General features: G+C 41.2%; 2 protein-coding genes and 1 non-coding gene across 3 annotated transcripts; 1 reads left to right on the top strand and 2 right to left on the bottom strand.

Moving 5' to 3' along the window:
- Positions 1-5,713: 5,713 nt before the first annotated feature.
- On the top strand, positions 5,714-6,736 carry LOC121766658 (ethylene-responsive transcription factor ESR2-like). Its single transcript, XM_042162933.1, has one exon. It carries the CDS (start codon positions 5,714-5,716, stop codon positions 6,734-6,736), a length of 1,023 nt encoding a protein of 340 aa, XP_042018867.1.
- A 5,288-nt stretch (positions 6,737-12,024) lies between these two features.
- Positions 12,025-14,992, bottom strand: LOC121769270 (BTB/POZ domain-containing protein At1g67900-like). The gene is made up of 4 exons (XM_042166017.1): positions 14,360-14,992; positions 13,979-14,048; positions 12,728-13,882; positions 12,025-12,655 (listed from the first exon to the last, which is right to left on the bottom strand). The coding sequence occupies exons 1-4, from the start codon at positions 14,416-14,418 to the stop codon at positions 12,224-12,226; spliced, it is 1,716 nt and encodes a 571-aa protein (XP_042021951.1). The 5' UTR covers positions 14,419-14,992; the 3' UTR covers positions 12,025-12,223.
- A 368-nt stretch (positions 14,993-15,360) lies between these two features.
- TRNAA-CGC lies at positions 15,361-15,433 on the bottom strand. The gene has a single exon. It is a non-coding gene; the product is annotated as a tRNA-Ala (tRNA).
- Positions 15,434-15,862: the final 429 nt, after the last annotated feature.

Genomic DNA, 15,862 nt, shown 5'->3' with positions numbered 1-15,862 from the left:
TCTATTGAATGTTCTCCCAACTCTATGGCCCACTTGGCAATTCTGCCTGATGCTTCAGGCTTAGTCAAAACTTGCCGAAGTGGAAGATCGGTTAAGACGCATACCTTGTGAGCATAGAAATATGGCCGCAGTCTCCTTGCTGCATTTACTAATGCCAGAGCAATTTTTTCCAGAGGTTGATACCTTGTTTCGGGACCTCTTAATGCTCGGCTTGTAAAGTAGATAGGACGCTGCTTTAGGCCTTCTTCTCGTACAAGTACCGCGCTAATGGTTTGATCTGCATTGAGTTTGAGGTTGGCTTTTTTGAGCACGTCGAGAGTTGATTTGAGATTGTCTTCGTAATCCGAAGTGCTTCTACTTTTAACAACTATGTCGTCAACATAGACTTCAACCTCTTTTCCGATCAGGTGCCGAAATAGCTTGTCTACCATCCTTTGATATGTGGCTCCGGCATTCTTTAAACCGAATGGCATCTTTTTATAAGCAAAAATGCCGAAGTCAGTAATGAAAGCCGTTTTTGAAGCATCATTCTCATCCATTAAAACTTGGTGGTATCCTTTATACAAATCAATAAAACAGAAAATTTCGAAGCCTATCAAAGCTTCTACTTTTTTATCTATGTTCGGAAGGGGGTAGCAATCTTTAGGACAGTGCTTATTTAGATCAGTAAAATCTATGCACATCCGCCATCCTCCTCCTTTTTTCTTGATCATCACAGGATTGGCCACCCAAGAAGGATATTTTACTTCGAATAATACATCCGCTTTCAGTAATTGGCGGACTTCGTCATGGATGACTTGATTTCTTTCTGCCGCAAAGAGTCTTTGCTTCTGTTTTATAGGCCGGACTGAAGGATCAATATTTAACCGATGTGTAATTACCTCGGAAGACACTCCGGTCATGTCCAACGGAGACCACGCAAAGACATCTTTGTACTCTTTGAGGAGCTGGATGGTCTTTTCCCGGAGCAGAGGTGTTCCCGCGAAACCGATCTTGACCGTTCTGGATGGATCATCTTCGTATAACTGAACTGTCATCGAGTTCGGCTCCGGTGTGACTTCGGTCATTTCGCCTGCCTCTGACTCCGGCTGCTGTGATTGCTATGCTTGATGGTGCCGATCTGATTGCTCGGCACTTTTAAGCGCAATCTGCAAACATTCTTTTGCTCTCTTTTGATCACCTCGGATGACTGCAATCCCTCCTTTAGTGGGGATCTTGATTGTGAGGTGATAAGTAGAGCAAATGGCCCGAACTGTGTTGAGCCAGTCTCTTCCCAGGATGATGTTATACGGGGACCGAGCTTTTACCACAAAAAACTCGATCATCGTACTGGAGCTAGTAGGCGCTCTTCCCACCGTAATCGGAAGGCTGATAGTACCTTCAGGGCGGGTGTCTTCCTGGGCGAAACTTTTCAGAGGAAGTGGGGCCGGACTGAGCCGAGCTGGATCCACTTCCAGTTTATCAAAACATTCTTTAAAAAGAATGCTAACCGACGCTCCTGTATCCACAAACACTCTGTGGATCAGTTTGTTTTTCGGCATTTGCTTTTCGGCTGCTTGGGAAAGGAATCTATTCAGTGCGGCTAGACATCCAGTTAGCCTTTGCACATCATGTATGGACTTCGGCATTGCCATGTTCTGAACAACTTGAACCTTTAGGGGATTTGCCTTGAGTCCGTCCTTTGAAACCCAACAACCCAGAAACTTTCCCGAATCTACCAAAAAGGTACATTTTTGGGGATTGAGTTTGAGGTTGGCTTTTTTGAGCACGTCGAGAGTTGATTTGAGATTGTCTTCGTAATCCGAAGTGCTTCTACTTTTAACAACTATGTCGTCAACATAGACTTCAACCTCTTTTCCGATCAGGTGCCGAAATAGCTTGTCTACCATCCTTTGATATGTGGCTCCGGCATTCTTTAAACCGAATGGCATCTTTTTATAAGCAAAAATGCCGAAGTCAGTAATGAAAGCCGTTTTTGAAGCATCATTCTCATCCATTAAAACTTGGTGGTATCCTTTATACAAATCAAGAAAACAGAAAATTTCGAAGCCTATCAAAGCTTCTACTTTTTTATCTATGTTCGGAAGGGGGGTAGCAATCTTTAGGACAGTGCTTGTTTAGATCGGTAAAATCTATGCACATCCGCCATCCTCCTCCTTTTTTCTTGATCATCACAGGATTGGCCACCCAAGAAGGATATTTTACTTCGAATAATACATCCGCTTTCAGTAATTGGCGGACTTCGTCATGGATGACTTGATTTCTTTCTGCCGCAAAGAGTCTTTGCTTCTGTTTTATAGGCCGGACTGAAGGATCAATATTTAACCGATGTGTAATTACCTCGGAAGACACTCCGGTCATGTCCAACGGAGACCACGCAAAGACATCTTTGTACTCTTTGAGGAGCTGGATGGTCTTTTCCCGGAGCAGAGGTGTTCCCGCGAAACCGATCTTGACCGTTCTGGATGGATCATCTTCGTATAACTGAACTGTCATCGAGTTCGGCTCCGGTGTGACTTCGGTCATTTCGCCTGCCTCTGACTCCGGCTGCTGTGATTGCTATGCTTGATGGTGCCGATCTGATTGCTCGGCACTTTTAAGCGCAATCTGCAAACATTCTTTTGCTCTCTTTTGATCACCTCGGATGACTGCAATCCCTCCTTTAGTGGGGATCTTGATTGTGAGGTGATAAGTAGAGCAAATGGCCCGAACTGTGTTGAGCCAGTCTCTTCCCAGGATGATGTTATACGGGGACCGAGCTTTTACCACAAAAAACTCGATCATCGTACTGGAGCTAGTAGGCGCTCTTCCCACCGTAATCGGAAGGCTGATAGTACCTTCAGGGCGGGTGTCTTCCTGGGCGAAACTTTTCAGAGGAAGTGGGGCCGGACTGAGCCGAGCTGGATCCACTTCCAGTTTATCAAAACATTCTTTAAAAAGAATGCTAACCGACGCTCCTGTATCCACAAACACTCTGTGGATCAGTTTGTTTGCCACTCCGGCTTGGATGACAATCGCGTCTTGATGAGGAGAAATGGCCGGGACGGGATCTGCATCTGAAAACGTGATTACTTCCTCCTTCTTCAGCCTTTTATGCATAGGCTCCTCTCGATTGACGCCTCTGCGTTCTGCTTTTAGAGACGACTTAGTCTTCCTGGGAGAGCGTCAATAGTCTGGATTACTCCGTCATATTGCGGCTCGTCATCGTCTTCGGGATCCTGTTGCCTTTTAGGATCCTGAGGAGCGCAGTTCGCACCTCTCGGTTTCTTATTCTTCTTCGGCAGCTTGCTTTGGTATTTTTTTAACGTCCCTGCTTTCACAAGAACATCAATACCTGCTGCCAAATTTCGGCACTCCTCGGTATCGTGACCGTGGTCTTGATGGTAGGAGCAGTACGTATCCTGACTTCGGCGCGTGGCTGATTTCGTCATCCGCTTTGGTTTTTCGAACATATCAGAATGCAGTTCGAAAATTTCCGCTCTCGGCTTGTTCAATGGTACGAACTGAGCGGGCGGTTTCTCAAGATCGAGACGTGGTCCCAATCTGCCTTGTACCGGTGCCCTTTGAATTCTTTCAAAAGGAGTTCGGCGAGGAAGCCCCTGATCGCTATGATCGGGCTTCTTTTTGTCTCCTCTGGATGAGCTGTCTAAAGACCGTTTTCGACGGTCTGCCTCATCGGCACGAGAAAACTGGTCCGCAATGTCCCACATCTCTTGAGCTGTTTGCGGACTGCACTCAACGAGCTTTCTGTAGAGAGCTCCGGGCAGAATTCCATTTTGGAATGCCGAAATGACAAGTAGATCATTGAGATCATCTACTTGTAGGCATTCCTTGTGGAATCTCGTCATGAAGTCGCTGATTTTTTCATCGCGACCTTGACGCATAGAAAGCAGCTGAGCCGAAGTGATTCGGGCTTCCGCTTTCTGGAAGAATCTCCTGTGAAAAGCATCCATTAGATCTCTGTAAGATCTAATGCTCCCTTGAGGGAGGCTGTCAAACCACCTTCTTGCGTTCCCGATAAGCAGCTCGGGAAACAGCTTACACATGTGAACCTCATTGAGACCTTGGTTCGCCATATTATACTGATAGCGTCCCAGGAAATCATGAGGATCCACTAACCCGTCATAAGTCATTGACGGAGTTCGGTAATTCTGTGGCAATGGAGTTCGGGTGATATCATCCGAAAATGGAGTCTTCAGCGCTCCATACATGGCGAATCCGACATCTCTTCGGTATGGTGGAGATGGAGTTCTCCTGTGATTTCGGTACCGAGGAGGAGAAGGAACATGTCGGTGGTGAGGATTCTTTCTCCTGGAAGATACGACACTACTGCGGTAGTGACTTTCATGTCTGGAGGGGGAGGGAGAATCCGCCGTTTTCTTCTCCGGCTTCTGGCTCTTTTGCAGGAATGTTAAGAACTCATCCTGCTTCTCAGCCAAGAACGACTTGACAGCCTCATTCAAAGCGAGCTGCTGGGGAGGCTCGGTGCGATGACTTTTGGAGTGGTTTGTTCTTTCACCGTGAGAACTGGAGGCAGATTTCTCCCGAGGCTGTTTTCCGGGCCTACGGGCTGGACTAGCTTCCTCACGTTCATCACGGACGGAAGTATGGGTATTATGTGATCTGGTATGCATTTTTTGGTGGAAGAGGATCAAAAACTCGCTTTTATCACAGTTTTGGTTCTCTGTTCCCACAGACGGCGCCAGTGATGATGTGGCGAATTTTTGATGGGAATAAATGCAAGTAATAAACGATCACAACACGGAAGATTACGTGGTTCGATTTACTGAGGTAAATCTACGTCCACGGGAAGAAGAGAGGGCAAATTTGTATTGCTTGGTTTCGCTTACAGATTACAATACTGATTTGCTATAAGATTCAGGATCTAGAGAGCTTAACCCTCGTCTATCTGATCTATGTTCTATTTATACATTCGAACTAAGATCGTGGTTTGCAGCCCTGGTAGTGGGGTTGATAACTGCTTAATACCACTAAATAGATCGTGGGTGTAGTGGAGGTCGTGGAGATCCTGCATGGGTCCACTATCTCCTTGTTCGGTCGAATACTGAGACCGAACTGCTGAGACCGAACTGCTGAACTTTGCCGATCAGCTTTTGCCGATCTGAGAGTTGAGCTCGATTGGTCGGCTTTTACCGAGCTATGGGCTGTGACCGAACTCTTTGGTTGTGCCGATCTGAGAGTTGAGCTCGATTGGTCGGCTTTTACCGAGCTATAGGCTGTGACCGAACTCTTTGGTTGTGCCGAACTGATACTCTTTCTTGGGTTTTGGGCTGATGGGCCGTCACTGTTATTGGGCTCGCAACTAGGGTTTAGTTGTTTAGTTCGTACCCCATCATTTCCCAAGCACATATACGATCATACGTATATAATTGACAAACACTAGACTACCTTCAGATGTAGATACTATTGACACATCGAATTTGTACTTAAAAGCATGTACTTATCAAAGATAAAAAAAAAATAGTAAATATTTATGAATACCTAGCTCCTACTCAATTTTATATTTTTCTAATTATTTTTACATTAAAAATGTATGTCCTCGCCATTACACTACTAACTACACCTCCTCATCAATGCCCTTCTCATTATAAAACATCTACTAATCTACCTCACTTCTCAATCATTTCTCAACCCTAAAATTTTACATTTCTTCCAAACAAAAAAACACACACAAAAATCTATTTTCATCACAATGGAAGAGGCTTTGAGAAGGCTCAACGCCGCCCCAACTACCAAGACCGCCGCGTCAAAGCGGTGCTCCGCTGCCAAGCGTCCACACAAGGACGCCGCGGGCGGCGGCACCAACATGCGGTACCGCGGGGTGCGGAGGAGGCCCTGGGGGCGGTACGCGGCGGAGATCCGGGACCCTCAGTCGAAGGAGCGGCGGTGGCTGGGCACGTTCGACACGGCCGAGGAGGCGGCCTGCGCGTACGACTGCGCCGCACGCGCCATGCGGGGCGTGAAGGCCCGCACCAACTTCGTGTACCCGGCCTCGCCCTCTCACCTCCACCCTCCCTCCGAGAATCTCCTCCCTTCCTTCACCTACGGGAAGCTATCTCAGCCGTCGATCCTCTCCTCCTCACGCCAATTCCTCTCTCCCGCGCAATTCGATTTCACCAGAAATTCCCTAAATTCTCACCGATTTCTCCTTCGCGATTACATCAGCTCATCCACTGCTAAGTATCTGGATACCAATTCCAATTTCACTCCGAGCTCCGATTTTTTGAGAAATTCCTCCAATTTCACTCTGAGCTCCGATTTTTTGAGAAATTCCTCCAATTTCACTGGATCTTCTTCCTCCTCTCTCTGCGCCACGGCCACATCCGAAACCGCCTTCGCCGCCGCGCCGCTCAGCTTAGAAAATATCGAGAACAAAAACGGCGAAGCTCTGTGGAATGAGAATAATTGCATGGATTTCTTCCCAACTGAGAGGTCTGATTCCGGCCTATTGCATGATGTTCTCAACGGATTTCTCCCAAATTCGACAAAAAACGTAATTGAAGAGGAGGAATTTGCTCTGCCTAAAGGGGATGAATATTTAGGGTTTTCTGGTGACTTCGGTGCAACTCCGCAATTTGGGAAATTGAACAACTATTTTGGATTTGTTGAGAGTGAATTTGAGGGGTCGATTAATCAAACAAATGGGATTTTATCAGAGATTTTCAACTATCAAGAGAGTGGGAATCTGCTTGAAGCTAACATGCAGAATGCATGAATTGAACCACCTGAAATTGTTCTTCAATTTCATGGAATATTATTGTCAAATTCTGTGTATTTAATTTCTTGTTTATGGACTATAAACTAGTCTTCTGATCTGGTGTTAAATGTAAGATTTTAATTTATTTGGTTGATTATAAGTCCACATTTAAATAAATTCACAAGTCACTTATACTTATCAAAAAAAAAATCACAAGCCACTTATTTCGGAAGAGAAGGTTTAAAATTAAAATCACAAACTCTGAGATCTAATTTCACAATTAATTAATTAATCCGAAACCATAACACAATTGGAAATAAAAAATAGCTATAGCCTATAGGGTTTGAATGTTGCATTTGGAAAACTATTAAGTTAAGACGACATTGAATATCTCGTAATTACAAGAATATTCCATTAAAATTTAAATGTAAATTTAATAATCTCACGATTAAATTTGTTTTTGTCATGAGTCTAGAATTTTAATCAAATATTTTCAATCAGGTTGGTGTATCTCCAAACGACAAACATGTGATTATTGACGCGTTAATATCAATCAGATTGTACCTAAATCGGGTAGTGTTAATTCTTATACTGTATTAGTATTTTTATATATCAATATGATAATTTCGTATTTGGTTCGTGATTTTATCGGATTCGTGTAACACGTTGTCATTAATATTATTACTTTCTTTTTAAAATTTATTATTTTAATTATTTTAGTTTACTAGTTATGCTTTATTTGAGTATTAGAGAATTTGGACTTTGTATGGTTGTCGTGTCATTATTAAGTTATGTCAACACAAATTAAATTGTGTTGCTTTCATGTTGGTGTCGTATTTGTACTATGTGCGAATATACTTCACTAAAAAAATAATTTGAATTACCGACAGTGGCACCTACTGCCGATTACCGATGGAAAACATTTGTACCGGCGGATTTGATGGATTACCGACGAAATTCCCGAAGTCCATAGCTAAAAAAATTCGTCGGTAACACTATTTATCGACGGTAAAATTGGAATCGCTGATGGAAAATTACTTTCGTAAATTTGTTATTTTTTGTAGTGTTTATGTTTTTTGGGCATAAGATTTATGATAGTGGTGGTGTTTGATAATTTTGGAAGAAAGAGAGAATAAAGTATGAAAATAAATAAAGTAGGAAAGAAAATATTTTTTTTTGCCATAAAAATGACTAGAATAGTTTGGATAGGTCAAAAGTGAATACGATTAAATTAATTTGTGACGGAGAGGGTATAATTTTGTTGGCGTCTAACTTCAAAATATTTCTTCATTTCTAAATTAATAAGGACCCAACGAATGATTTCTACATTAGAAATCAACCACAAAAAGATCATATATATGCACCTTATATTTGAGATTGAAACAAAAATATGTGAGATGATCATACGAATATGCATTGGTTTGCAAGGTTTCAATCGCTAGGATTATGCGCATCTTGGGTAGAATATTTATTTGATGTGATATACGAATAATGTATTTCCTTTTATATTAATATTATTTGATCACCAATGATATACGATTAATGATGTATTTCCTTTTATAGTAATAAATAAACGAGTAATGTATTACTTCTATTTAGTAAGTTGTGGAGTAGTATTATTTTCATTTGTGACGTGGGCTCAATCATAGAGGAGCCAAACGCGGTCTTATAAAGTCTAAGCAATAGAAATTTAAAAGAGTTTTAATGTAAATCGTGTGCGGCTGCTTTTATGAGAAAACCAACTTATTGAATCAACATAATCTTGAAGATGGACAATAATTTTTATGCGACTTTATAATCACAATAGTTTTTAATCTTGCAACAATACATCAATTCATTTGTCTTTGTAGTATTGATGATTCACACGAGCTTTTTTTAATGTGGGGCGAATATATACCACCGTTCCATCAGTTATTAGGATTCCAGATTGAGTTCATCACAAATTTTAAGGCCATCCACAATAGGAATAGTCCAGCAATAGCCCAGCCATAGCCTAGTCACAAACTCCTCCTGCCACATTATAAATAGCTCAGCCATAGCCTAGCCACATCATAAATAGCCCAGCCACATCAATAGCCACATCACTCAAAATTATATAAAACAAATAATTAACAATCACACAAAATACGCAATTTAATTTACGATACATATACGAGAAAATTCAATAATATTATTAAAATATTAAAAGTACATTAATTAAAAAAATTACATAATGACGGGCAAGTCGCGTATATATAGTGTTTCGGAAACAAAAAAAATTAAAAATTCGCGCTAGGCGGTGCGCTAGGCGATCCGGACGCTGCAATAGCGCCTAGCGGATCGCCTAGCGCCACGGAACCGCCGAGCGCTAGGCGGTTTTTTTTCGCGAAAATCGCTGGGCGGCTGCAATAGACCGCCTAGCGCACCGCCTAGCGCCGGTGCTCGGCTAGGCGGTGCGCTAGGCGCTATTGTGGATGCTCTAAGAAATACTATGTACAAAGGAAAATTGATAAAAAAAAAATAGTGAAATTTGAGTCTCAATTTTATACTTGTCACGACCACAACTCCCTAGTAATAGAAAATGTAGCTATTTCGCGACTAAACTAATTCAATGGTCACAAGCTCGTCATAAATAAGTACTCAATTCAAGGAAACAATTGTCTCATAGTTAAAGGGTACAACCTCATCGAAATCAGAGTAATTAACTGAGTGCATGGTCTTTTCTAAAACGATTCTTAAACTTGCAGCGGAAGGCTCCAAGACGAAGTAATATGTATGAAGACATATTAAATCAGCTACCTACCTACTTATTTAAAATTCTCTCCCAACACCTCCTCTGCTCCGATCACGATCAACCTGCACGTTAAAAAAAACAACTTGCAGGGCTGAGTATTTGATATACCCAGTGGACTTAGTGCCAAAAACATTTCTCTTTTAGTTGTCAGTCATACTTGAGTGAGCGCGGGATTTTTCTTAAAATAATTCTCGGTCACTAAAACTTTTATCTTTTCATAAGTTTGACTGCACAGTCACATAACATCTCATAATATACCATATCTGATCTTGTGTGAACTGGGAATGTGGTCACATTCCACGACGATCACTGGACCGGCCAACTCTAACGCTAGCACACGGTCCCATATGTATACACTAGTCCGAGTAGGGTTTGCGGCCCTACTGGAACCCGAATTCGATTTAACTTGCTTGGCATAGCCAACAGATAGGTAATCATAAATAAAACATGGCATGACAAACTCATTCAAAAATATTCATGTCTTCACATAAAATCACATTTTGAAAGAAAAAGGATTTGTCAAAGGTCCAATTTAAATTGACCCACATAAAATCACGTCTTCACTACACGGTTAAATGGGATTTTTAAATGGCAAAGGTCCAATTTAAATAATTATTTGTCAAAGTATTAAATTGACCCACATTTTTCATGGCCCCAAAGAATTTAAATTCTATGGCCCAAAATCATTAAGGCAGTGGCCCAAACTCCTTATGTGCAACTAAAAAAAATGGCAGCCCATTTCTATCATTAAATCCCTTAGTCCATAATGTTAATTAGAGGCTCAGTTTAAAAAGAAAGGAGACGGCAGGCCCAAATAAGGAAGAATGGGCAGTGGCCCATTTGTTTTAAAAAAAGACTCCCTTCTTCCACCAACACGTCGGCCTCATTCCTTTTCACTTTCAACATTCCCAAATTGGGGAATATCGAATCCCTAACATGAAATCCACCGCTCCCTCCTTCTCCTCCGTTCAGTGCGTCGCTCCGGGCAGCGACCCTACGCCGCCGGCATTTCCCTCGGTGTCTCGCCTCATCGGAGACCCTTTTACCTCGTTTAATTAATTAACGTGTGTCACAATTTAAGCCTAATATCTTGTAGTATTTTAAATGTATTAATGCATATCTCCCACACAAAATAAAAAGTTAATACTACTCCACTATTTAATTGCCACTTAAAAACAAACCACCCAGAAATTATCCGACATGGAAGAATACAAATCAAACATCCAGTCCAGTCATATTATTATTATGAATGGCCCAACGCCTAGATAAATAAGATATCCGAAGTGAGCCCAATATTGAGGCCCAGTTACACCTAATGACCCAAAGCACAAACATTTTGAACTAGGAATTGGCATGTCATATTAGTACTTCTTTTCATTTTCATTTTCTTTTTCTTCTATCTATTGTTGATTTGGGTGCAAATTGAGTTCATTTCTTTGAGATTGCGGACATCTAAACAAATAAATATGCACGAATCACTCTAAAAATGTATGAGCACTATTTTTTTTTACCAAATACTACTAGTTTTGAAAATTATTTATAAGAATGGAGTATTAATAAAAAAAGGTAAGCATTCAATATATAAACGAATAATGATTTCCTAAGCAATTCTTATATGCCAAAATAAATTAGGCCTAACAATTAGTGGCCAACCATATGATACAAATGAAGGCATGGAAAATGGGACCCTTCCTGAAAGTGCTCTTGTTGCCTCGTAATTCTGATGATTCATCCAAAGCAAGAACATGTATAAAAACAAAATAGATCAATACATTATCAAAAAGTAAAAAGATTCGGATAAAATTTCCTGTTGATCTTTGTATGTGTAATCACTAGAGTGGGTAAAAGAAGCTTTATAAAAAGTGGGTTTTTTTTCTTGTGGTTGGATTTGACTCAATGTTTGGTTACTAGACTATCCAACATGTGAATGATAAAGATTGATGATGAAATAAAATATACCAACCCAATAATGTCCACCACCTTTCTTTTCTCAATTATTCAATTCTCTCTATTTAAACTCCCCAAACAAGTAGTAGTTTAGCTTCTCCAACTCTTGCACAAATCCACTCCAAAATCAAGAAGCCTTGTTTTTTGATGCAATGGAAAATGAAGGAGTGATGAGAAAAGAGATAAAGGTGGAAATACCAGAGGTGACACCACCTCCATTGCCAAGGACCAAGTCCATTTCTTGCCTTTGCTCCCCTACCACGCACGCTGGCTCGTTCCGTTGCAGGCTGCATCGCTCCCCTACCCTCCGTAGGAGCAAGAGCATTGCGTACGGGGAATCTAAAAGTAAAGGTGAAACGACGCCGTTTGTGCCTATGCAGAGCAATGCAGTGGATGCTCAGTAGTCATAGATGTCATGTCTATGTGTATGTTTAGGCTGATCATACGCATCTATCGGATGTGTATGGTCAGCGAGTTTGGGACTTCATAACGACGTCGTTTGTTACTAAAATTTCCTATATCCAAAATCTTGACTGATCTTGGTCTCATTCACAACTTTTGCACCAAATTAAACTCCATCAACTTATAACACCAAATCAACAACAAAGTATAAAATCATCATCAACACCTTATAACAAGCTACAATTATAATTGACAAGAAATACATTTATTATACAAAATTACAAATGAAGTAAACTATTCCCTTATGATCTAGCTAATCTTGGTTGAGTCCAAATCTCCTAATGAGGTCTTCTAGAATTAGAGCATATTGAACAAAAAAACTGTCAATTCTTGGGACTTCCACTTGTACTAATAGGCCAGAGTTTGCTGAAAATCCTCTTAGGTTTGCTAGGCATCTTGGAAGGCTTAGCCACGCGATCGTGATCCTCAGCCAGCTTCATCTTTAGTGTCGAAACACTAGACTTTGGGGACTTTATACCGGAGGCGCTCCACTGGTCCTCCGGTGGCAAGGTGCTGAACGAGGTCTTCGCCTTTGATGGAGTCGGCTGCCCTTCCAAGAGCACCTTCATGTTGTTAGGAAGCTGGCCACCCGCCATTGAAGCCCGTGCCTGCTCAAAGAAGAGGACCTGCACCACCACCCTTAGAGGGAGTCTCTCATTCTGTGCAGCGTGCATACAAGCTTCCACGGATAGCTTCTTGCAGTCGAGGATTTGCCACAGACGCTTCCTCTCACCCTTGCTCAGCTCCGGATGCTCCTGCACAATTAGTCTCAATCACTACACATTCTTCTAAAAAAAATTACCAATGAATTGAAATCTCTTTGCTACCTTTAGGTAAGCATCAATGGCTTTGTAGAGATCATCATGATTAAGCCTTGCAAAATTTGGGACTGCTTCAGCAATGGAAATGAATTTGGACATAGGCAGATTTGCATCTTTACCAATCTCTTGTAAGAACCTATCAACAAGCTTTGCAACCTTGAGATTGGAGGTGTGTGATGCAGAGGATGATCTCCTCATCTCTTGAAACTCAACATCAACTCTAGGGGGGCTCGGCTCCCGCCACACGAACTCCTCCAACATGACCAAAACGGTGTCCACATCATGCCACGTCCCATTTTCACAGCAACGGGGAAGTAGAATGTCAGCAACCGTGGCCTCATCTAGTTGAAGCCCTGCCCTTGTTGCCAGCTCTTTCTTGGATGAGACAGAGGCTTTTAGCACATTAGCTGCCTTGAGCAGTTTCAGCAGAAAACTGCAAGAAACAGCCCCTTTCTCTGCTGGTAATAAGCTAACAATTGATTCCAAAATCAGCCTATTTCTTGAATCTACCTCACCATCATCATCACCTTCACCATCCATGGCCTTACCCAAGTTTGGGAGCCAACGCGACGCATAGGCTCTCAAAGCATCCCCGATGAGGCGAGGGGGGACCTTCCCGCCAGACTTGATTGCCTCCATCACTCTCCAATAAAGATCTATCTCCAATTCTGCCAAGTCCTCACCCCACCACCCTTTATCCTTATGCCTATGGCTCTCTGTTCCGTTGCTCGAATAGCAGCTGTGGGCCCGGCCTACCTTATCCGGGTGGGCTGAAACCCTCGAGGCAACTGCCTCAATGCACCTCCCGGTCACCCCCACCTCCTCCGACAGTGAGGGGAAAGCCTTGGTGGTCTGCAATGTCACAATTGAGTCCCTCCAGCCTTGAAGGATGTAAGAATTCAAGAACACCTCAACTTTGTATATGAGATTGCCTTTCTCCACATCCTCTGTCATCTGGAGATACTCTGCTGCACAACGGATCGAGACAATGTTGAAGGCACTGAGTGTGATGGTGATGCCGTAACAGAACTTGGCACAGAGCTCGAACGCCTCCACCCCTCCCGGTAAGCCGTGGAGCTTGATCAGCTGGAGCTCCGAGGTCGACTCAGGGCTCTCTGCATACAGCCTCTGCAGGCGGAGGCATTTGGATAGCAGAGGAAACTGTGCTTGCAAACAGCAAATTTATGCATTTGGATAATTTCTTATATTTGTATACTGAAAGAGCTCAAATGCAATGAAAATGAGTATGAAATTCACCTTATGGAGTAAATATCTGCTCCCTTTTACTTGGATTATAAGATCACTTGAAACTTCACATGAAACAGACCTAAAAAACAAGCAATACACACCTTAGTTCCATCAAAATACAGCAAGATTGCATTTTGTTCAGGAATTCATGCAGTTAAGCTAAAAGGGTTCAAAGATTCAATCGTTTCTTGAAAACATTAAGATATGATTGAGTTTTTAAAAACAATCACCTCACAGCAAAAACAAAAAGAACTCCTTAATTCCATCAAACTACAGCAAGATTGCATTTTGCTCAAGAATTCATGCAGTTAAGCTAAAAGGGTTCAAAGATTCAATCATTTCTTGAAAATAATAAAATAGAATTTTGTTCAGAAAAACAAAAAAAATCACCTCACAGCCTCTGTGGTGTAGAATGTGTCAGGCCGAGATCCCAGCTTCATGAACTTCATCTCTGAGTATTTCTTTCCTATTCCTAAAACTAGCCAAATCCAACTCAAAACACCATTTTTGAGATTCACACAAGAACAATAGACAAAAAGGAAAGCATGTTCTTCACTTTGTTAGAACAACAACAGACATTGGAATCCTCCCACCAAAATTGCAGAAAAAGGAAAACAGAAACTGAAATCCCACTTTACCTTGAGGAAACTTGAAGCTAAAGGTGAATTTTTTTCTTAAAAAAATTAGAAATATTACAAGAAATACACTCACATGTAGTAGTAACAACTAGCCACCGTATTAATGATATTTTTGTACTATATATAATGATGAACTAGTGAAAAATCTAAAAATAAAAATTGAATCTCAAATAATCAGACCAGTCCATAAATCCATATCACTTTAGTCAAATTGTCTACCCCAATTGACATGGACATGAGAAACAAAAAAAGAATCTACATCCCATCAAATTATTATTATCGCTAAAAAAAGATCAAATTTTGATTCACGCCCTATGTAGATAATACTGCATAAATTTGATTAGATCATTATGCATACTGAAAATTGTTGTTTTTGTTCACACAATCATTCGCTGGTGTTTTTTTCCCTCATTGTGTGTGTACGTGTGTTTTAACTCTAAGTCTTGCTATGAACATAATAATAATTATACTTTGTTAGTTAGAGTTTAGGTAATATGTCAGTTGGTGGGGCTCATCCTAATTTTCTGCCTTGGATTCTTTGGTAAAAGTTTTTTCCTTTTTTTTTAATCCCAAAAGGAAAGTAAATCCTACACACATACGTTGTCATCTAAGACTAAAATAACAACTGGGTAGATTGCAAAAAATCTAGAAAACCAATGTGTGGAATTTTGAGGCTACAATTGAATTGAAAGGAAAATAAAAAGTAAATACAACAAAAAAAAATAAGGAAAAATAGTTGAAAATTAATGAATGTGGAGGTGCGGGGAATCGAACCCCGTGCCTCTCGCATGCGAAGCGAGCGCTCTACCATATGAGCTACACCCCCGATGTGTTTTGTGACAATGTGATCAAGTGTTCAAATAAAGATATCATTTTTGATTTTTAGAGATATCATTCTGCTCATCAACTTAACTATAGAATACTGGTTTTTCCAAATTCACAAATTTGACGTGGAGTTAAGGTTGTGAATTCGATTTTAGTGAAGCTCGTGAATTGTAAGATGGGTTCGTCTCGACTGGACCACGGGCTACGTCTCAAGGGCAATTTCGTCATTTTAAGTCTAGTGGATGAGAGTCTTAATCCTTGCTAGGCAACCAATAGACATAAGGGTCCCAAATGCCCCCTTATTCTTTAAAGATGGCCCCTTCTCTTCTTTGCCTCAATTTAGAGCTTTGCCAAAATACACACCTTTCACTTTTACTCACATGTTGCCAAATTGCAATTTCGATTTTCAAGTTTTAGGAATTATTTTTCA

Source organism: Salvia splendens, chromosome 15 (genome assembly GCF_004379255.2).
Source record: "Salvia splendens isolate huo1 chromosome 15, SspV2, whole genome shotgun sequence".
Classification (NCBI taxonomy): Eukaryota; Viridiplantae; Streptophyta; class Magnoliopsida; order Lamiales; family Lamiaceae; genus Salvia; species Salvia splendens.
The sequence above is the reverse complement of the archived record's forward strand: the minus strand, read 5'-3'. Positions and strand labels throughout refer to the sequence as shown.

Excerpts from the sequence above, each read along its gene's own strand:
- LOC121769270 (XM_042166017.1), bottom strand. The coding sequence starts at position 14,418 with ATGAAGTTCATGAAGCTGGGATCTCGGCCTGACACATTCTACACCACA. Across the intron at positions 13,883-13,978 it reads GCAGATATTTACTCCATAAG|TTTCCTCTGCTATCCAAATG; the intron begins GTGAATTTCATA and ends TTGCAAGCACAG. Across the intron at positions 12,656-12,727 it reads CCATTGATGCTTACCTAAAG|GAGCATCCGGAGCTGAGCAA; the intron begins GTAGCAAAGAGA and ends CTAATTGTGCAG.
- LOC121766658 (XM_042162933.1), top strand. The coding sequence starts at position 5,714 with ATGGAAGAGGCTTTGAGAAGGCTCAACGCCGCCCCAACTACCAAGACC.